Source organism: Pteropus vampyrus, unplaced genomic scaffold (assembly GCF_000151845.1).
Source record: "Pteropus vampyrus isolate Shadow unplaced genomic scaffold, Pvam_2.0 Scaffold36, whole genome shotgun sequence".
Lineage (NCBI taxonomy): Eukaryota > Metazoa > Chordata > Mammalia > Chiroptera > Pteropodidae > Pteropus > Pteropus vampyrus.
Window position 1 is genome coordinate 1,798,186 of NW_011888817.1, and position 21,324 is coordinate 1,819,509.

Sequence of the window (21,324 nt, forward strand, 5' to 3'; positions counted from 1 at the left end):
AGTGGGGAGCCTCCTCCGGTGGGGCCCCCAGCCCTGCCCTCCCCTCCCCTCAGTGTCACTCACCAGGCACAGAGCCTACAGGCTCAATGGTGACCAGGACGGAGGCCTCCAAGGGAACTGAGCCGCCCACTACGCGGCACACGTACTCGCCCGAGTCGACTGGGGACACCTGGTGTAGTCTCAGCAATGAGCCGTGGGTCTGGCCGGAATGGAGGTGAGGTCAGAGGGGACTACAGGACTCTTGTACCTATGACCTGCAAACCTGCCTCACTCTCTGACCCCCGAGGCCTCAGCACCAGCTCTGTCCTGTTTATGGGTGTGGAAGATGGGGTCTCATTCCAGGAGTTGGGGGTGGCTAGGAGGCTCCATGGTGAACTGGGCAGAGACTAATACTGTATCCATGGTGACACACCTTTTAATGTTTCTGAAGTCCAGATGCTTCTTACGATAAATAATCTTACAATTGCAAATAGCAGCTTTTTCTCTCTTAGAGGCACATAAAATAATGGTGCACTTTACAATCAATGGCATCCTAAATTCTATAAAATACAGTAAAAATAATAGCTAATGGTCAATGGGGTCCAAGCCTTCTCATCTCAGAGGAACCTCCAGCATTCCCCATGTCTGACCTCAGCACCCAAGGGTCTCCCTCCTGTACCCTTCTCGGTCCACCTATCCTCCAGTCCTGTACCTGGTGCCGGGCGGGGAGGCTGCCCCCACGCTTATGCCACGTGACCTGGGCGTGGGCCTGCCCAGGCACCACGCAGTTCAGATCCAGGGTCTGCCCTTCAGCCACATGGGAGGAAGAAGACTCGATGCGGATGGGCTGGGTGCCACCAGGAGCTGGGCAAGAAGACAGTTACCAGGTCACTCCAGTTCTTCCCCACCATTCCCTTTCTCCGCCCCAGCCCAGCCTGGTAGCCCTACTCACGGTAGGCAAAGTTGGCCCCCTGGGTCCCAGTTACTGTGACTGTGATGGAGGCCTCCACACCATTGCTGGCCCGGCAAACGTACTCGCCAGCGTCAGCTGGTGATGTCTGGAAGATGTAGAGGCGGGAGCCACGGACCTGGGCAGCATGAGCACAGGGGTGTGAGAGAGAGGCTTCCCAGAGCTCAGCAGATGCACCTCCCTTTCCCCGCTCCTCTGAACTGGGAACTGCCAGCCCCTTAGCTCAGGAGCCAGGAACCCTGCAACCCACTGTCCACGGCCTGGCTGGCCCTCTCCCATCTTTCTACCGACACGTACCTGGTGCCGGGCAGGGAGGCTGCCGCCACGCTTGTACCACGTGACCTGGGCATGGGGCTGTCCTGCCACCACACAGCTCAGATCCAGGGTCTGCCCCTCAGCCACTGTGGAGGATGAGGACTCGATCCTGACAGGCGGGACAGGTCCTGGGGCTGTGGGGACAGGGGTGAGGGTAGTCGATGCCCTTCAGAAGAGATGGAAAGAACTGGCTCCTTGGAGCCAGCTCAGCTTTGTCTTCTGAGGCCAGGCCTCAGGGGTTTTGTAGCCTGGGCTTGATGTCCTCAGCTGAGCCTCCCTGAGGGGAAGGCTGGGACAGGGGTGGAGCTTTGCAGAGAGGACTGAGGAAGCGGGAGAGATGAGGGTAGTTGAGGCTGGGACAGAGGAAGAGGAGGCAGCAGCAGAAACATGAGGGATGATGTCGCCAGAGGGAAGACTGATGGAAAGATGGTGGATTACTCAGAGAAGCGGAGTCTGCCTGGGCTGGGCCCTGTGGCCAGCTCCAGCGTGGGCCTCCTGCCCCATGTCACAACAGGAGTCCCTAGGACCTAAGCACCTTGGAAGGGTCTCAGTCTCCTCCAGCTTGCCTTGTCATAGGTAGTCACTCACCAGGGATGGAGCCAGTGCTGGAGCCGGAGGCCTCGATGGTGACCAGGACAGAGGCCTCCAGGGTCCCAGAGCCAAGGACTACGTGGCACACGTACTCTCCTGAGTCAGCTGGGGATACTTGGTGCAGCCGCAGCAACGAGCCATGGGTCTGAGCGCAAACAGGGAAGGTTGGGAGGGGCCAGAGCGGACCTATGCAACCCCTCCGGCAAGCTGGCCCTGGGGGGCTTCTGTACCTGGTGCCTAGTGGGGAGGCTGCCCCCACGCCTGTGCCATGTGACCTGGGCATGGGCCTGCCCAGGCACCACGCAGTTCAGATCCAGGGTCTGCCCTTCAGCCACGTGGGAGGAGGAGGACTCGATGCGGATAGGCTGGGTATTGCCCCGAGCTGGGGCTCCGCCAGGAGCTGAGGCATAGAAGAGCACACAGGAGCTGGGTCAGATGGGAGACCTTTCGGGGCCTGAGACCGTGCTCTTCCGTTCAGCATGGCCAGCCATACCCCTTCTTCCCTCCCCTACCTCCAACTCAGAGTTCAAGGCCCATTTGCCCACACCTTGATCTGTGATGAGCTGCTCTGGCCTGTAGGGAACCAGAGTCCTTTAGTGCCCAGGCTAAGCCAGACGATGCAGACATTAATGCCACAACTCCCTTCTACAGAACGTTTGCCATGTTTTCACTCCACATGGTAGTAGCATTGTCCTCATTTCACAGATAAGGAAGCTGAGGCCCCAAAAGGTAAAATAACCCATTCAAAGCTGAGAAGGGGTAGAGCTAGGATTTGAACTCAGGTCAGCCTGACTCCCAACTCTGTGTTTAACCCAGATTCTGCTGCTTACTGATGAATTCTGAAAACAGTACCCTCATGATGGGGTCCCAGGTAAGCCAGATCAACCTTATCCCCAACCTCAGTCCCCTCATCTCCTCAAGTAGGGAGTGGAGAGTCAAAGCCTGTCTAGTGCCCCCTCTTGTCCTGATGTCCCCAAAGAGGCCACAGGCACCTTCCCTGGGAATAGTGGAGAGATCCCAGCGTGGGCCCTGCCCAGCCCCACCTGGCTCATCTGGGGTGTAGCCGGGGCCTGAATGGGTGCCATGGAGGACAGAGATGGTGATGGAGGCCTCCTTGGAGCCTGACCCGTTCTTCACTCGGCACACGTATTCTCCAGAATCGGCTGAGGAAACCTGGGAGAGCCGTAGCCGGGAGCCGTGAATCTGGGCCAGGTGGGAACAGAGGTATGTAAGGATGGGGAGGGGGCCATGGTCATCATTCCCTTTGAGCCTCAATGAGCCATTCATCAAGCTCTCACTGGCTCCGGCGAGCTGTCCTGTGCCAGAAGCTGGAGAGGGAGGGAAATAAGGGCTGGCCCCTGCTCGTGGAGAGGGCAAGGCCTGCGTGAAGCCTCCCCACGTACAAGACCACCCCCAGATCCCCTGCCACAGGCTCAGGGACCCTCGTACCTGGGCGTGGGGAGGCAGACTGCCCCCTCGCTTGTACCATGTGACCTGGGCTTGGCCCAGCCCTGCCACCACACAGTTGAGATCTAATGTCTGCCCTTCAGTCACAGAAGGTGATGAGGACTCAATCCTGACTGGCAGGGAGCTGGCACCTGAAGCTGGGGACAGAAGGGGAGTAAGTAGGCCTCAAGGGAGTCATGGCTTGCCCTCCCCACTCTTTTATCCCCCAGAGGACTCGCACCTGGAAGGACGATCACCTGGATCCGGGCCTCCGCAGTGCCCGCAGGGCTGGTGGCCACACAGAGGTAGAAGCCGGCGTCAGCAGCTGTGATGGCCGGGATGAGCAGTGTGGCGATGTCTGTGTGCTCAGACCGGGCCTGCCACACAGTGAGAAGGGTGAGCTGTCGCCGGAGGGGCTGAGGCAGGCTGGCATGGCACGGGTGGGCGGAAGGGGCATAAAAGGTAGAGGCAAGCACAAAGCCAACCAACGTTAGGGCTGAGCTGGACACCAAGCCAGATAGCAAACCACGAGGCTGACAGCTACTATCTGCCAGGAGGATGTCTGAGCAGGTTACCATCTTGGAAATGAAGGGAACCAGAAGTGCAGGTGGGAGGGGCAGGTGGCAAATGCTGGGACTTTGCTGAGCCTGTGGGCCTGGCCTGGATGGACTTCCTTACCTGTTGGGGAAGGCTGCCCCCTTCCTTCCTCCAGGTGATGGTGGCACTGGGCACACCTGCGGCCCTGCAGTACAGCCTGACAGTGCGGCCTTCATGCACCTGGGTTCTCTCTGGGCTCACCTGGACCCTAGGCCCATTGCCCCCTGCAGATAGAGCCCTGTGAGAACTTCTCTGTGCTGCCCATATGCTCCCAGCCACCCCCTCGGCCATGTCCTCTCACCGTGCACGTGGAGCACAGCCCTGGCCACATGCTGCCCTACGCCGTTGTGGGCTTGGCACAGGTACTGGCCTTGATCCGAGGGCTCAATGGCTGGCAGGCGCAGGATATTCCTATGGATTTGTGCCTTCTGAGGGAGCTGGCCACCAGGGCCCCCTGACATGGAAAAGTACGGTCAGCACCCACTGGGACTGGCATTACTGGGCCCCCCTGAAGTTGCAGGCCCCACAGACTAGCATCCTGCCCTTGGCCTCCCACAATCCGCAGAGCCACGTTCTGGATGTCATTCCTGCCACAGCCTCACCTGTCCACTCTAGGGTGGGCATGGGGTTCCCCGTGGCACTGCAGCGGAACTCGGCCATCTGCCCAGGCTGCACTGTGAGCTGTGGTGGGTGGATAGAGACAATGGGGGCAGATGGGGTGCCCGAGGCTGATGGGGGAGGAGAAAGAACATATGGTCAGGAGAACACGTCGTCTGACCCATGGCAAGAGCCTCCATGCTGCTCTCTGTGCTTCCACTCAAGCCCCTAATGGCTGTTTGTCCACAGAGGAGCCAGAGGGAGCTTTTGCAATGTCAATAGGATCTTGTTACTTCCTGTTTGTGGCTCCCGATCACTTTTAGGATAAAACTCGAACTCCCTGCTGTGATCCCTCTCCAACTGCTGCACTCACCTCTGCCTACATCTTCAAGTTCCTCACCCACCTCCCTGCCATAGCTCCAGCCACACTGGCCTTTCCATTCCTCAAACACGGCAACATACTCCTGCTTAAGGGCCTTTGCATATGATGCTTCCTCTGCCAAGAACATTCTCTGCCAGCTCTTTAAGTGGCAGAGAACGTTTCCTTCCTTCAGGTCTCAGCTCAGATGTCACCTCCCCAGAGAGGCCCTCCCTGACCACTCCATGTAGAGTAGCTCACCCTTCTCCCATCTCATTTCTCACTTTCCCATCATGGTTTATTCCTTTCCCAGCATGCATCACTGTGTGGAATTATGTCATTTGTTTATTTCCATGCTTATTGTCACCTCTAGAATAAGCATGGAGCTCCTATTCGCCACTGTTTCTTTAGAATCTAGGCCAGAACCTGGCAGACTGTGGATGCTCAGAAAGTGTCATTGAATGAAGAAGTCTGCTAGTCTTGGGAGGGATGGGGAAAGGCCGGGAGCGGGTGGGTCAGGCATGGACATGAACAGTGTACCTTGCACATGCAGCGTGGCTGTGCCCTGGTCCATGGCGAACATGTTGGAGCCGGTGCACACGTAGGTGCCTGCATCACTTGGCTGGACATTGCGAATGGTCAGGATGCCATTGAAATCCATGGCTCGGGCTGGTAGTTTCCCATTGTGCAGGCGGGTCCACACCAGGGTGTAAGCCGGAGACTGCAGGCAGGGCAGGGGTATGGGGTGGGGGTTAGGGCCGGTGCTTGGAGACCCCAGAAGACAGCCTTCCCGATGGCCACTCCCCGCCCTGCCCACCTTGCTCTTGGCTGTGCAGATGAAAGTGACGTCAGCTCCAGGACGTACGCTCTGGCTCCGCTGCTCCTCGACCGTCACCGTGATGGGCTTGCTTGGAGCCTCTGCAGGGACGGGAGGCCCCCCAGTGAGTCATCCTATCCAGGTGCCACTTCCTTTCAAGTCTAGTTTAGATTCTATTCCACTCCCTGGCATCTCCCTCCCTCATCCATCCGAACTCCATTACCCGCCTTTTAGTCTGCTGGCACTGAGCAGCCAGCGGGCTGTGATCAGAGAACATCACACCATGAGCCCACTTGGCTTTGATTCATGACCACAGACCACAAATGAGCTCTTAACATTTTGCACTTCACTCCAACTGGGTTTCTGTCTGGTTCGAGTTTCTATCCTCCCTAAAACCATTTCACACCTCCTCCCCGTCTTCCGCTTTCATAGCTAATTGCTTTAATTCATACTGTTAAGAAAATTGAAACTACTAGTCAGGAGTTTTCCCATCTTCCCAAATCTACCCACCTCCCTCCTTTTTGGTCCCTGAAGAATGAAACTCTCCCTCCAACCCCCACCCACCTTCTGAGTGCTGGAGACCCCCCACCGCCAAGGACTTCCGCCCTCCGTTGTGCCCTCTCTTGCTATATCAGTCTCTCCTCTTCCTCTCCATGGGATCATCCCTCTCCACAGACAAATATGTTGTAGAATTTCTCATCCCTGAAAAGGCCCCCTTGACTCCATACTCCCTCCAGCTACTACTGCCCCATTTCTTAGCCTCCCCTCAGAGCCAAACCTCTTGAAAGAGTTGTCTACACTTGCTGCCTTCCCATCCATTCTTTGCCTCACTCCAAATTGACTTCTACCCCTACTCTCCACTGGAAACTGCCCTTGTCAAAGCCCAACCTCCAAGGATTGTTTCTCTGCCATGTCTCACTTCTCTGGGGCATCTGGTGAGGCCAGTCTCTCCTTCCTACGAGCCTTCTCTCCTCTTGGCTTCCAACACACACCTCTCTCAGTCTCCTCCTAGCTTACTCACCCCAACTGCTCCATCTCTTTTTCTGTACAAAAGACTCTTCAACTCGACATGTTCCCTTGGGGCTCTGGACCTGCACTCTCCCTGGGTAATTTCATCCTACTCCGTGGCTTTAAACTTCACCCCTAAGGCAATAGCTCCCAAATTCATCTCTGGCCAGGGCCTCCTTCCTAAGTTCCAGTCCCACATGTCCAATGCCTGCCTGATGTACCTACTTAGATGTTTCCTCAAACATCTCAAACTTTAACGAGTTCAAACTAGTGATTCCCTCTGACCTGTTTGTAGCAGGTGCTGACAGTGCCCTGCTCAGTCCCTCACCCTGTCACTTCGCTGCCACCCTGCCTGACTTCTGCCAGTTGCTGTACTTTGTGGCACAAGGGCTTTCTCAGGTCACCTGAAACCACTGTGCCTGCCCACGAGGTGGAACAGAATACAGGAAAATTGATGCTCCTAGAATAGGCCCCAGTCAATGACTGGCAGGAGGTGGTGTACACACACCCCAGCTCCCTTGACCCTGAGGAGGGATGACTCTACGGTGCATGTATTACGCTGGAGTTTCCCAGAGTTCTCTCTGCTGCATTAAATGACAACTGCTCACGGTGGTAACTTGCTCGATAACTTTACTGGACGCCTTCTCTTCCCTTCTCACTTCCCCTTCCAAATGAACTACTTACACACAAATCCAGACTCAGCTTTCGCAGGAGTGGAAATGAAGACACTCTCCTGCTGAACCTCTCCCATCTTAGTAAATGGCACCCCATCGGCCCAGATGCTAGGAACCAGACGCTTGGGCATAACCCTAGATTTTTCTCTCCTTCAGTGACCACAATCAAGTCTCACAATTCTGCTCTAAAGCTAGTCTTGACTCCATTATCTCTCTTCATCTCCATGGCCAGCACCCTCATCCGAGCAACTACCATCCCCCCTGGTAGATGAATGAACCAGCTGCCTGGGTCTGCGGTCTGCAGCCCAGCCCAGGAAGGTAGTCTTGGGAATGGGGGAAGTAGGAACTCACCAGTGACCAGCAGCTCTGCCCGGCTGGTATTGGCATGATGGAGATTACGACAGGTACAAATATAGACTCCAGCATCCGAGGGCTGGACGCTGGGGAAGTGGAGCTCAGAGCCTGGTGGGGAAAGCATGGCAGCTCGTCAGTGCGGATGCACCCCTCCTCCCACCCAACCTTGGGTGTCAGGACAGGACCCCAGCAAGGCAGGGAAAGGCCTGTGCCTCTCCTCCTGCTGGAGTGACTCAAGGGGCTGAGGGGCCTGGGGCCACGTTACCTTGATGGCGCTGCTGAGTGCTACTAGGCAAGGGCCGCCCATCCTCACGAGACCAGTAGAAGTAGTGTGGTGGGCTTCCGCTGACCTGGCACCGCAGGGAGTGGGGGCCACCTTGGGGTACTATGCTCTGAGCTGGTTGCACCTGGACCACCAGCGAGGCCCGGTCTGCTGGGGGAGGAACAGAAGAAGCCATTCAGGCAGAAGGTCCCCAGCATGTGGCACTGTCTCCGATATCTCTGCCTTCCCAAAGACTGGCATGCCCTCCCCCTGGCCTTGTCCCCTCAGACCTAGTATCTCTCAAACTCCCTAGGCTCCCTGACTTGCCTATCGCCCCAACCCAACGCCATGGTCTCACTTACCCTGTGGCAGGCACCGGCCTCCCCGCACATTGGGGTTCCCCACATAACCTGGGGCGCACCTATAGAGAGGAACAACGACCAGCTCTGTCAGCCCCCAGGGCACTCAGTGCCTCATAGTGGACTTGGGGAGCCAGAAGCCCAGCTGACTGCCCAGTGCGGGGTGAGGAGGCTCAGAGTTCTGGAAGGATTTCAGAAATCAAAGAGGCCCCTCAGGTCCTCAGTGAGCTGAGAAAGGGGAGTCAGCAGGTTGGGTAACGGAGGTGGTAAAGCCCTCATTCTCCAGGAAAATATTCACTCAACAAACATTTATTAAGCAACTATGACGCTAGGTTATGGAAATATAAGAGTGAAAATGAAGCCTCTGCTCTTACAGAACTCACTCGTTGGGAAATCAACATGAAAACTATGTAAAATGAGAGAGAGGGACAGTATGGAGGCTGTGAGTGCACACAGTGGGGACACTAATCCAGCCCTGAGAATGAAAAGGTTTCCCAGGGGATGGGGCTTCTGGGCTGTCATATTCCCTCGGATCAGGCTGTACTCTTCAGAGAACGTCTCACTGTTTGCAATTATGTATTTGTATAGTCACTTTTTTGCTGTCTTGTCTCTCATTACAGGTGGTAGACTCCTTAGGGTTTGGGCTTGAACTTTTTTTTTTCCCCCTTTTTTTTCCATTCCTTTGGCCCTTTGCTTGGCCCCCGGCGGTTGTTCATTAAAATTTTGCGGATTGATTGAGGGAGGCGGGGTTTTGAGGGTTAACCGGGGTTCCCCGGGAGGGGAGGTTTGAGGGTGACGAACGTTCCATGTGAAGGAAACAGCACAAGAGAAGACCTGCATATCTAGCAGTCGAGAAGTTAAGCCCAGCTAGAATAGAGTTGGGTGTCAGAAGTGGGATGAGACTGAAGATTGATAAAGCTATCTGAAGAGCCTGGGCTTGTCCTAAGGACAGTGAGGAATCTTGGAAGGGTTTTAGAGATGGGAGGGGCATGATCCTGGTGGAGACCTTTCTGAGCAACACCATCCTGGGCTCTCGCTTAGGAGTTTACTATATGCCCCCTCCCTTCACCCCTTCTGTTTGCAAACTTACTGCTCACAGTACTGGCCAGTGTAGCCAGGTTCACAGGCTGTGCAGCGGTACCCACCAGCTCCCAAGCTCTCACAGGTACGGGAGAACCTGGAATAAAAGAGGCAAAGGTCATGCCATGGGACGCTCATGCCCCACCCTGCTCCCTTCATTCTGCCCCTGAGGCCAGAGTAGTGCCCTCTGCTCCCCAGGGAGAATGCCTCCTTGGGCCTTGAACAAGGGCACCCACATGTTCTCCGGGTTGGCCAGTGGGCAGGCACAGGGCTGGCAGTCCTCAGGTGTTCCAGCCGTGGCATCTCCATAGTAGCCGGGTGCACACAGCTCACAGAACTCCCCAGCAGCATTGTGCTGGCATTGCTGCAAGGAACAAAATGTCAGCCACCCATCATTTGGCAGACTCCACCAAAAGCCGTACAATCTGCAATCCCTTGATCTTGAAATTCATGTCTATGAGCTTATCTTAAAGAAATAATCGTGGGAGCACACAAAGATTTTATTACAAGATGTTTGTCTCACTGGTGTTTATAAAAGCAAAATGCTGGAAATAAACCTAAACATGCATGAAAAGGGAACTGGATAAATGAAATAGAACATCGAGCCCAGTATCTACCAAAAAAAGATGATGTTGATTACATTCCTTGGATGTTTCTACTTAAACACCTGTGATATCATAGTAAAGTAAAAATATATACACCTAGGTATGTAGGGGAAGAGCTTTGAAAAAAGATGCTTTATTACAAAAATGTGTGGGTTTTATATCCTTCGCCAAAGAAATCCATGTTTCTCTTATTAACATGGAATATTCCTTGTTCTGTCAACCACCTACACATGCTGGAGGGCTATACATACCCCACTCTGAAAAGTTCAGGCATAAAAATGTATTTAATGATACGCAAAGATGTTCATGAACTTGTAAGTGAGAAAAGTTGATCACGAAACATAATGATCCCATGTTTATTTGCAAAGCAAAAAGTATATTGATGTGTGTACATATCAGCCTGAAAAACGGGCAAAAGAGCTGCCTGCTGGTGGCAGAGTTACAGGGAATTTTTACTTTGGGTGGCCTCTGACTCTTCTACAGAGAACACGTGTCCCTTTGGTAATGAGAAATTGCAGGAATCAAAGTTTTCTTTATAAAGAAGAATGTTGTTCCATAGTTCTGGCTGCCCCACTATGCCTGCAGTCCCTCGCTGAGCAGACCTGTGGGTCTAGGTGCTTTGTCTCACAGGCCGTGCCCTATGACCTTGCACCTGGACCTAGGCAGGCCTACCTTACCGAGCCCACCCCGCCTTGTCCCATAGCCAGCCCTGGTACCCAACTGAGGCCCAGCCAAACTGACCCCCCACCCTGGCCCTGCTTGTGTCTTACCGAGCAGGACCCAGTCTCTGGGTGGCACAGGTCCGAGTGGCCATTGCATTCACACATCTCACAGTGGCCAAGGTAGAGCCCACTCCCAGTGCGTGTGTAGCCTGGGGCGCAGTCCTGGGTGGGGAGAGAGGAGAGTTGGTCTCCATCTCCAGAACCACTGGAGCCAGCAGACTCAGAAGCACTCTCCCTCCAACTCCATCCACCATCTAGACTCCCGTTGACTCTCGGAGGGGAAAACCCAGGCCCGGCCCTCCACTCCCGAGTCCTCGATTAGCAGCCTTCCTCCTTGACTTCGTCTTCACTTTCTCAATACTCCAAAGCTGGGTATATTGTCTGACCCCATCCTGGCATCTCCAGCCATCTGAATTCACTAAAATAATGGTTCATCCTGAATGGAGAACCCATCTCCATCCCCAGGACTTTGTTACTGAAAATTCTTCTGGTAGGGTCTTTATTGAGAAACGTAACCCCTAGATGGAAAAAGGGGGTTCAGGAGACCTAGATTTGGAATGAGCCCTTGAAGCTCTCTTTACAACTATTTTTACATTCACTAAATTAAGTGAAAGAGGCCGCACACATACAACCGAGGATGTTTTCACCCATTCTAAGTGAGTAATCATAGGTTCTGAAAACAGTGAATTTCTATTTGCTACCCGTTCTTTGAAACCTCGCCAGGCCCTCCAACCCTCCCCAACCATTTCAAAGGCATGTTTATAAATCTGTTTCGCTTCACTACAGAAAATGTGCACCAAAGATTCTGTTCTCCCCAGGGGTTCTCCTTCAAAATGTGTTAAATTTTATAATTTCACGGGATGTGAAATTCGTGTATTTGGATACTCGGGGCCACAGCACAGGTGCAAAGATATAAAACTGCAGAGACTTCCCACATTGGGGTTCCCATGTCGGGGCGGGGGGTGGTGCTGGCTGTTCCCACGCCGGACCTCCGTGTCACCCACCTGGCCTTGCAGCCCCATCCTCTCCCCTTCCCCAGCTCCACATTCACTCATCTATTGCTAATTGGTCACCTGCTGCGTGCCTGGGGATTTGGTGGTCAACAGTCAGCTCAGCTCAGGCTCTGCCCTCCTGGAGTTCAGTCTCCAGCCAAGCCCTGCAGGTGCTCCTGGATTCTCTCCAACTGACAGCCCTCTGTTCCACCCGCTCTGCCCTTCCCTCCCAGTAGGATTCCCTGTCCCCACCCCCAGTCTCATCCATCCATCTCATTCATAATTGGCAGAGGAATTTTCCTGGGGCCCAGCTCAGATCGCCTTGTTCCAGGCCTAAGGAAGTGCTTCCCACACCACCCCAGCTTTCCGGGGGTGACCCTTCTACACTGTGGACTACATTCCCAAATATTTCTCCTCTGAGCTTCTGCTTATTCTGCCTTCCTGCCTCGAGTCCTACCCCGCTCCACGCTGTTCCCCTCTAAGGCACTTCTGTGCTCTGCTTTAGGCTACAGTACTGTTTCTTTCTCTGCATGATCTTCCCGTCTCTGGTGGATATCCTGACAGCACGAGCTGGGTCTTAACCTCCAGAGAGGGTAGCTGTGTGCCCTTGGTAAGTCACTCACCCTTCCGTATCTCTATTTTTTTAAAAAACCTGTTAAAAGGAGATAATTATACACCTCTTGGGGCTGGTGGGAAGAATAAATGAGATATTGCAGAGTACATTAAAGTCACCACAGTGGTCACAGGCCAATGAAATGCCAGTTGATCAGCTTGCTGATCCAGCTGTGCCAGAGCAGAGGCATCTGGACTGGCCACACTCACCTGGCAGGACAAGCCGACGTAGCCTGGGGGGCAGCGGCATTCTTCCACCTCGAGGGCCCGGGGTCCATCTGAGGGCCCAGACTGGGCGACCTCCAGGCTGACTGCACTGATGCTGGCAGCCACTGGCATCGAGGAGAACGTGGCCCGGACCAGGAGCTCGTCTAGGTCAGCCAGTGCCATCAGGAGGTGTTCACGTGTGGCTGGCTGCCCGTCAGGCCGGCGCCAGAATTCCTGGGTCGGGAAATGGCAGCAAGTGTGGGTGAGGGGTGTTGGACTTTGTGTGCTGCATCTCATTTCCGTGCCCCTCAGTGCCTACTTTCCAGGCACTGGCAGAGGACTTCGAGACAAGGATAGGGGTGTGAGAAGCAGGGAAGCTGGCAGCAAAGCCAGGCTCCAAAGCAAGGGGGGAGGGTGGGAGAGGGTGAGACACAGGGTGGCCAAGTGCCCCTTACCTCTCGGAGAACAATCTCATAGCTCTTCCTCTCGGGGCCCTGCAGCGGTGGCTGGGAGGCCACCAGCATGATGTTGTTCCCCTGGGGAGACGCCAGCAGGATTGAGAGGGGAATTGACAGTGGGGTCCTCCATCTGTTCCAGCCTCTCCGTAACACCAGCCTCACATCTCTCTAGTCTCCCAGGCTCGTGTGCCCCAGAAATCTGGTACATGCCCACTGTCCCCTTCTCCCGGCATCTGGGCCTCTGCCTGGGTAGTGTCCAACCAGATGCTGAGGTGGGGGCACGAACCTAACCCCCCAGCCCATGCCAGGCCCGCCGAGTGCTGAATTGAAAGAACAGAAACACTGAGGATGCACTCTGGCTTCCCCTACTGCTCGCCTGGCATGGAATCCACGTGCTCACCGTGATCTGGATGTCGGGGTCAGAGAGTGGGCTGCTCTGTGGCCCTGCTGAGTAGGACAGGGTGTAGCGCAGCTTCCCGCCATAAGCCGCCACCTGCAAAGAGGCAGTTCTGCAGTCACGACCTGACTCTGCCCTCCTCTGGGGGGCATATGACCACACAAGTGAGGGAATGGAGCCTCTTGAGATACTTTGCGCCTGTGTTGTCCCCACCTCCCTTGCCCACCCAACCAGAAGCTGGTGTGCGTAGCTTGTGGTTGCCTAGGAGACGGGATCTCTCTCAGTTCTTTCAGAGCCTCAGAGCTGACCCTGAGCAGCCTCTTTTCTGTTTTATGGGGTTACCCATTTTCCACTGCCTGACAATCCCAGCAAACAAGCTCCTAGTCCTTTTCACTGGAAGGAATTTCCCACAAAGCAGACAGGAATGACAGTGACCACCACAAGGAGGTTGCAGAAGGTTCAAAAGTTCTCAGCAATGGGAGTAGAGCTGAGGGTGGCCCCTGGGAGGTCTTGCCTCCTGGGCAGGTGGGTTTTGTTTGTTCAGAATCCATTTCCCTACTGTTTGCTCGGAATCCATTTCCCTGGTTTCTTTTAAATGAACCTATGTCATGAGTGGAGACGTGAGCCAGGCTTGGGCAATCTGTGCATTCCACCACCCCCGTCCCCCTGCCGCTCCGTCAGGGGTGGACACGTGAACCTGGCACGTCTGCTCTTTTTACTGGAACAGAGAAACTCTCTTTACTAGTCAGATTAGAAGCCAGAGAAGGATGCCAACTGAGATAAAGTCCTAATGAACCCCTGGATCCAGCCATGCCTGACACCAGATATCCTTGGACTTCGTAGTTACACGAGCCAAGAGATTCTTTGTTCCAGACTTGCTGGACTTGGGTTTTTTATTGTGCACAATGGAAGAGCCCTTATGTTTGCCCCAGAGGGCTTTCATGTGGTCAGCCAAGGCCTCAGCTCTGTCCCACAGGACTTTCCTTTCTCTCCTCTGCCACCAGAGCAGATGTTCAAATCAATACCATGGTATGCCGAGCCTAGACCATTTGTTCATCTGTGTGTTCATTCAGTTGTAAACGTGTATTAAATGCCTATTGATCACATGCCAGGCCCTGGGCTACATGGGCCCTGAGCATATCTTCCATAAGCTCAGGGTAAGGTAAGGAGTTCAGGGCCATAACCGGATAACCATGAAACAAGTGGTGTCCTGTTTGATTTGAATGCAAAGGGCCTTGATCTGGGCCTCGATCTACCCGTTTTATCATAAAGGGCTCAGACCCTGCAGTCTGAGACTAGGGTTCAAGTTCAGCTCTACTGGACAGCCTTGGACAAGTCATTTACCCTGCCTGAGCCCTACTTACCTCATATGGAAAAGGGAGTAAAAATAATACTTACCCGGAAGAGTAGCATGATTAAGTATCACAGGCCACTGCACTCAGCACAGTGCCTGCGAGCTCACAGCCTCAGTACTGCCAAATCCTTATCACACTCAGCTCCATCCTTGGCTTTGGCCAAGCTTCCCTGCCCTCATTTCCCTCTGGACCAGACTCTCATTTGCATGCTATTTTATTGCACGGTGTGTGTATTAAGAGGACTCTAAATTGTTTTTGGAACAAGATGGAAGTGATGTCAATACTAACACTAATGCTAATGCTAACGCTAATGCTAATAATAATAATAATAATAATAATAATCGATGACGATGACGATGCTGATGATGACGAGCATGACGTTCAGACTAACAGTGAGCTCTGGAGGCCAGCGCCTTTTTTCTCTTGCCCATATACAATACAGCACACAGTAAGTACTTCATTAATGCTTCTCAAATGAACGAATGAAGTGCCAAGAGCTAGCGATCCGAATACAGGATAAAGGGAGCCCAAAGAAGGGGTGCCTACCTCCCAATTAAGACGGCCCCTTTGCCGGGGCCCTACGGCCACGGAACAGTAAGGGCTGAGCTGATCCAACCTCAGCCCTACATTGACCTGAACATGACACCCCAGGCCAAATCCCTTTTCCTCTCTGGGCCTCGATCTACCCATTTTATCATAAAGAGCTTTGACGAAAGGCCCTCTGATGTTTTAGGATCCGGTGACACCCCTATTACCCACCAACTCCTTGTTACCTTGTCCCCCAGGAAGGCTTGGGGCAGCTGCCAGTAATAGAGGCTTTCGGGAAGCAGAGAGAAGCCTTCGTAGGACAGAGAGAACTAGGACAGAAGGACAGGCAGTGAGAGCTGAGGGAGCAGGTGGCGGGGGGGACCCACAAAGGCAGAGGGGTAGAAGCTCCCCACCCTCACAGTCCAGGTTCTGGCCTTGCTCTTGGACATCTTGCTCCCCCTGTCTGGACCTGGACACCCCAAACTGCTTTCGCTGGGCGTGGTTTGGGTGTCACCTCACATCTGGTGCGTGCCTCTTGTGGACCCCAAGGTGAGTGATGCGCCACACCAGAAAACATTTTAAAATTTAGCGGTCATTTTAATGTGTACTTAAAACTGTGTAAGTACTGAGCCCACCTGAAACTAATATAAAATAATATTGAACCTCGACTGTGATTGAAAATTTTTAAAAAGGGGGGGAAAGGCGAAAGAGAATAAGAGGTTCAAATTTTCAGGTATAAAACAAATAAGTCACAGTGGTGTAACGTACAGCATAGGGACCATAGTCAATATTGTGATAGTGTTGTAAGGTGTCAGATGGGCCTGGACTTATGGTAATCACTTCTTCAGGTATATAAATGTTGAATAACTATGGTGTATACCTGAAACTAATATAATATTGTATGTTAGCTGCATTTTAACAAAAATCTTAAAAAATGTACAAGCAGTAAAACTGAGTTGGCATATGATTCATTTAAAGGGAAATATGAAGTAAATAACAGTCCAGGTAGTATGCAGAAATGGCAGAATCTGTAAAGTTGGTTCAGAAACAACTCATGTCTAGAAAACGTGGTGGGTAGGGGTCCCTTGGTGGGTGCCTTGGCACATACCTGAGAGCCTGCTGAGGAAGACAGAGGAACTGAGGAGGAAGAAGAGGAGGGGGAGAAAGGTGGGGCTGCCCGCAGAGCAGCTGCAGGCTGGGGATGGGGCGGAAGCCTCCGGGGAGGGGGATGGGGGCGAGCAGCAAAGCTGGAGAGGAGTTGCCAGATCTCGGCATCCATCCGCCTCTGGGCCTCATCCACCTGGGGGGCCGGGAGAGGGAGGACGGAGAAAAGGAGCAGAGAGGGACGGAAAGGGTGCCATGAGGCTTTGCCTTCCCCCAGGCTGCACCAGGCCTAGCTGGTCGCCTGATCCTGTGCTATCTGTTCACAAGTGCTGATGCCTGATGCTCTGGCTCCTGTACCCATCATCCTCTTGCTCCTCATGAGCCTGGTGGGGCTATCCTTGGATGGGCCCAGCTGACTACGGGGAGAAGCCTACACCAGTGTGCCCCTGGCAGGAGAGGGGCAGACGGCTCTGTCCAGCTCACACTAGAGGGACTGAAGGTAGTCCTAAGAGTGTCTGTCGTCGGGGAGGCCACTCCTTGGGCTTCACGCTCCACGCATGCCCACGTGTCAACCTCAGCCGTTTAGGGCTCTGAAATATTTCCCAAGGGCAACACAGGAGTGGACTGGGCATCAGGCTGGGGCCTGGCCTCGCATGGGGGAAAATGGCCCAAGAAAGCCAGGTCCTCGGTTCAAGGTTCCTGCTTGGACTATGCTATCTGGTCTCTTTCCTGGGGCCCCTGACATGGCCTGTGCCAGCCAGGCTCTGAGTTACCTGTGATAGCTGCTGTGCTCGGCCCCTGGCCTCTGGGAGCCCCGGGATCCTCCCAGCTGTCACAGCTACCCGCAACTGCTCCTCTGAGAGGGATGTGCGGTTCTGATGGGTGGAGGGCATAAGCCAGCTCAGACCTTCCAGGCCCCTGGAGCTGGAGCCCTGGGGAGTGTCCTCTCCCCGTGGATATGGTGGCCCGACAGGTCCATGTTGATTTGGGAGAAAGACGCATGCTCCTTTCTCCAGGCTGACACACAGGGGTTAATTCCAGGCTGCTGGCGGGGCATACGCACAGAGAGGGTTGATGGAGGCTGCGTGGGAGGCAGTGCTAGGGTAACCTAGGGGCCAGGTATGGTCATGTGGTTTAGCATTGAGTTAGTTCCCCTGCCACCTCAGCTACCACTCTGGCCACAGATGGTTGGCACCAGGACCAGACCACACAGCGGATGAGACACACACCCCTCTTGTCTCTAACTCCTGGCTTCGCGGGGCTTGGGTACAGCAGTGCCCTGGTCGTGGGGCCATCGAGCACCACCTGGGTTCATGCAGACCCACACTGCCTTGGGCACCGGGCATCTCCCCAAGCAGGACCGAGGGCATCCAAGAACACACCATGCCCATGTCACATCAGCTTCACACCACTCAGATCAGGGGCCTACCTGGTGAGCCCTGCGCATCCGCGCAAAGTATGCCTCCCCCTGTGGGGTGCAGGGAAATGCCGGGGGGGGGGGAGTCAGAGAGAGGGGTCTGGAACCGCAGGGCAGGGCAGCAGGGAGGCAGGTGGGGAGGCCAGGAGAGGAGGAACCGAGAAGTGGGAAAGGACTAGAAGGCAGCCAGCCCTGAAAGCAGGCTGCGATATTCGAGTCTGTCTAAGAAACAGGGACAAGGCAGCCTTGGGTCTCCCCCTTTTAAGTGTCCCTGACCTCCCTGGGACCCTGGGCGTGAGGTAGGGACACATCTGCTTGACCACTGGCCTCAGCCAGCAGGGTACTCCTGGACCAAGAGCCACTTTCCCAGGGGGCCACAAGGTGGCCTTGAGTGCTCAAGGAACCTGACCCTGCACCCCACAACACCAGCATCTCCATCACCTCCCCATTGGACCAGGACTGGGAACAGCAAAGACACGTTCATCTCTGCCTAGTGTAGTATTGAAGGGCAGCCTCTGACCTGGGTTTAGATCCCAGCATCAGCACCTTCTAGCTGTGGGAGCTCAGACCAGTTAACCTCTCTCGCCTTAGTTTCCTCACTGATGAGATAGGGCAGTAGCAGTACGTAGCTCATACAGCTGTGACTTGTCACATGTCAAAGTGCTCGGAACAGTGCCAAGCAGAGAGTACGAGCTCGGTAAATGTGACCCATAAAGAGAATTATTACGCTCAACGCCAAGCACAGAGCCAATAGCACAGTTGAATTTTGTGTGACCAAATGAATGAAATTGAAACTGTCTCATCCGTCCTTGTGTTTTGAGGGCTGCATGAAAGCTAATAATCATCAGTGGGTTAGCACTTACTATGTGCCAGGCACCATCTCCAATCCTCTCAGCCACCCTGGAGCTGAGGTTTATCAAAAGGCAGTCAGCTGGTAAGCGGCAGTGCTGGGTTTAGATCGAGGCCTACCTGACCCCAAAGGCTGTGCACTTAACCGCAACGTGGCTGCTGGGCCAGACTGCTCTAAAGTCAACATGACTCTGAGTCCCCATTAGCCCCAGGGCTTGGCAGGCGCCTGGCACAGAGCTGATAATCAGGGAGGGCCTGCCAGCCCCTGCTGCACATCATACCTTGTCTCCCTGGTATGTCTCCGGCAGCTGCCAGTAGAAAGACTCGTGGCCAAGGTGGGCAAAGTTGCCAAAAGAGAGCTGGGCACCCTCGGGCACGAGTTCCACGGTGAAGCCTCCTGTCAGGCGGCTGTTCCGCTGTGGGTTCACCAGGGCAAAGCCTTGGAAGTCCCCGGGGGCAAAGCGAGTAGAGATCTGGCAGCAGAAGGAGGATGGGTGTCAGCCTGGGCCCTGGGGCCAGCACCTTGGTGGGGGAGGGGCATGGGAAGGCATTAGGGTGGGTAATGGGGGTTGCTGAGATCAGGGCTGGGACAGAAATAATGGAGGAGTGAGGAAGACATTTGGGGGAAGGAGAGGGGTGGTTGGATTGAGTGCTGACATAAGCAATAATGGAGTCACGGGGGGTAACAGGTTATAGGTGAGGGTTGGGATCTGTGTTTCCACAGGCAATAATGAGGGCACAGAGAAAGGTGTCCCCTTAGGCAATGGGGACACCATTGGGCCAGGCTTCCGACTTGCTCCAGTGCTGGGGCATGTATAGGCTCTTACCAGGTGGCGGGTGTAGGAGGAGCTCGCACACTGCTGTGTGACGCCCATACAGAAGCAGGGCAGGCAGCCATCGGGGTTGCTGGCACTCAGGTGGAAGTGGTGGGGCCGGCAGTGGCTGCAGGTGAGGCCTTCCACCTGGGCCTGGGAGGATGAACGAAAAGGTAGGTGTCAGGATCTTGGCTGGGTCTCTCGCACCTCCAGCTACCTGTGAGGCCAGCTTTTCCAGTCACTTCTGGCAGCTATGGGAACCCCGGCTGCCCCCATGCCCAGGCCCCCACTCCTGTCAGCTGGGACAGAGAGAGGCAGGGGAAGCGTGGCAGGGGCACAGGGATAGCTCCAAGGGTACAGTGAAAGGAAGCCTGGCAACCTCTGTGGCTGTGGTTCAAGGCCTTCCCAAGGGCAGGGGTTTGGACTAACCTTGCACTGGCATTGGCCAGCAGAGTCACAGTGGCTGCTGACGCTGCCCTGGGGATCACAGCCACAGCCGATTGGCTCTGGCATTTGGCCGTCTCCTGAAGTGGAGGGAAGCCACAGCTGGAACCCCAAACCCGCCACCAAGCACTCCCATTTCAACCACCCCTGGGCGTCTAACTCACCGCTACGAAAGGAACTGTTTATTTCTCAACCCCTACTATGTGTAGGCATTCTACATATTCACAGCAGCATTCCGGGGCAGGGGGACCTTTTACTAGCCCATTTTACAGATAAAAAAGCTGAGGCTCAGAAAGGTAAAGTTACTTGTCCTAGGTCAAAGGAGAACAAAAGTCTGCTAGCTCCACCCCTGGGGGAGACTGGGAGCCTGACCCGGAAGGCCTCCCCAACACTACTCACTTCGGCATGGCTGGCCCTGGCTGGGGTTGCCATAGTAACCTGGGGCACACCTGTGGAGGAAAAAAAGCACCTGAATGGAGGACAGAACCACAGAATCCTGCAGAGAGCCTGCTGCGCGCCCGGCACTGTGCTGGAGGCCCTGTATTGGACTCGGGACTTCACAGTACCGGAAAGGATCTATTAGCCTAACCCACCCATTTTCCAGATGGGGAAACAGCTGGAAGAGGAAGAGCAGGGACATGCCCTAGGCCCCAGTGATCATGCTCACTGTGATCACTGTGAATTTAGGCCTTGAATTTAGGACCTTGAATGTAGGACCGTTGCAATTTAGGCCTTGAATTTAGGACCGTCGCAAGAATGAGGGGTTTTCTGGGAAGACTGGTCTGGCTGGGGCAGGGGGTGCTGGGCCTTGGAGGCGAACTGCAGGCCCAGACCTTCGAGGAGGTCTCAAATGTCAGGCTCACGGTTTAGGCTCTCAGGGAGAGTGCCTGCTTGTTTTCTGGGGGCCTGTGTGAGGTGAGTAGAAGGCTTCTGGTCCCTTCTGGTCAGAAGGGCTGGGCCCAGCCTGACTCCAGGGGCAGCTACACCTGAGCACTCCCCATTTTGTTCACCACCCGGCTCACCTCTCACAGTGACGCCCGCTGTGGCCTGGGGAGCACGCATCACAGGTAGGTTGGCCGTCTGTGTCCAAAAAGCAAGTGTGGGTGGCTCTGAGAATGTGGGGGAAATTTTCCAGTTAAAAGGTCAGCAGCTCTTCCTTCAAGACCAGGGGAGAAGGGAGAGGAAGAGTGGGCATGTGAACAAAGGTGTTCTGAATCCAGCCATTGCCAGGCATTGTGCTAAGGCCAAGGTGGAGTACATCACTGTCCCCATTTCAGATGAGGAAGTTGAGGCCCAGTGTTAAGGGAAGTGTATCTTATACAAAATGACACACCAAAGAAGCGGTAAGGCCAGGACTTAACCGCTGCCTCTCAGAAGGGCCTGGGAGGAAGGGGGTCTGGGAGGGGGCAGCG

The 21,324-nt window shown here is 54.5% G+C and overlaps 1 protein-coding gene across 1 annotated transcript in view; it reads right to left on the minus strand.

Moving 5' to 3' along the window:
- The window catches only part of HSPG2 (heparan sulfate proteoglycan 2), a 65,005-nt gene that overhangs the window by 24,352 nt on the left and 19,329 nt on the right, over positions 1–21,324 (minus strand). Inside the window, exons 27-53 of the mRNA XM_023529396.1 lie at positions 20,935–21,021; positions 20,312–20,361; positions 19,898–19,992; positions 19,481–19,621; positions 18,935–19,126; positions 13,404–13,496; positions 13,001–13,081; positions 12,549–12,779; positions 10,783–10,896; positions 9,644–9,771; positions 9,418–9,504; positions 8,331–8,389; positions 7,972–8,136; positions 7,704–7,814; positions 5,671–5,771; positions 5,394–5,574; positions 4,501–4,626; positions 4,200–4,352; positions 3,980–4,122; positions 3,543–3,678; positions 3,305–3,459; positions 2,899–3,058; positions 2,086–2,255; positions 1,853–2,000; positions 1,247–1,398; positions 932–1,067; positions 692–843 (exon numbers count right to left, since the gene is read on the minus strand). Of these exons, the coding sequence (XP_023385164.1) occupies positions 692–843; positions 932–1,067; positions 1,247–1,398; positions 1,853–2,000; positions 2,086–2,255; positions 2,899–3,058; positions 3,305–3,459; positions 3,543–3,678; positions 3,980–4,122; positions 4,200–4,352; positions 4,501–4,626; positions 5,394–5,574; positions 5,671–5,771; positions 7,704–7,814; positions 7,972–8,136; positions 8,331–8,389; positions 9,418–9,504; positions 9,644–9,771; positions 10,783–10,896; positions 12,549–12,779; positions 13,001–13,081; positions 13,404–13,496; positions 18,935–19,126; positions 19,481–19,621; positions 19,898–19,992; positions 20,312–20,361; positions 20,935–21,021 (3,547 nt within the window). The remainder of the gene's footprint in view (positions 1–691; positions 844–931; positions 1,068–1,246; positions 1,399–1,852; positions 2,001–2,085; positions 2,256–2,898; positions 3,059–3,304; positions 3,460–3,542; positions 3,679–3,979; positions 4,123–4,199; positions 4,353–4,500; positions 4,627–5,393; positions 5,575–5,670; positions 5,772–7,703; positions 7,815–7,971; positions 8,137–8,330; positions 8,390–9,417; positions 9,505–9,643; positions 9,772–10,782; positions 10,897–12,548; positions 12,780–13,000; positions 13,082–13,403; positions 13,497–18,934; positions 19,127–19,480; positions 19,622–19,897; positions 19,993–20,311; positions 20,362–20,934; positions 21,022–21,324) is intronic.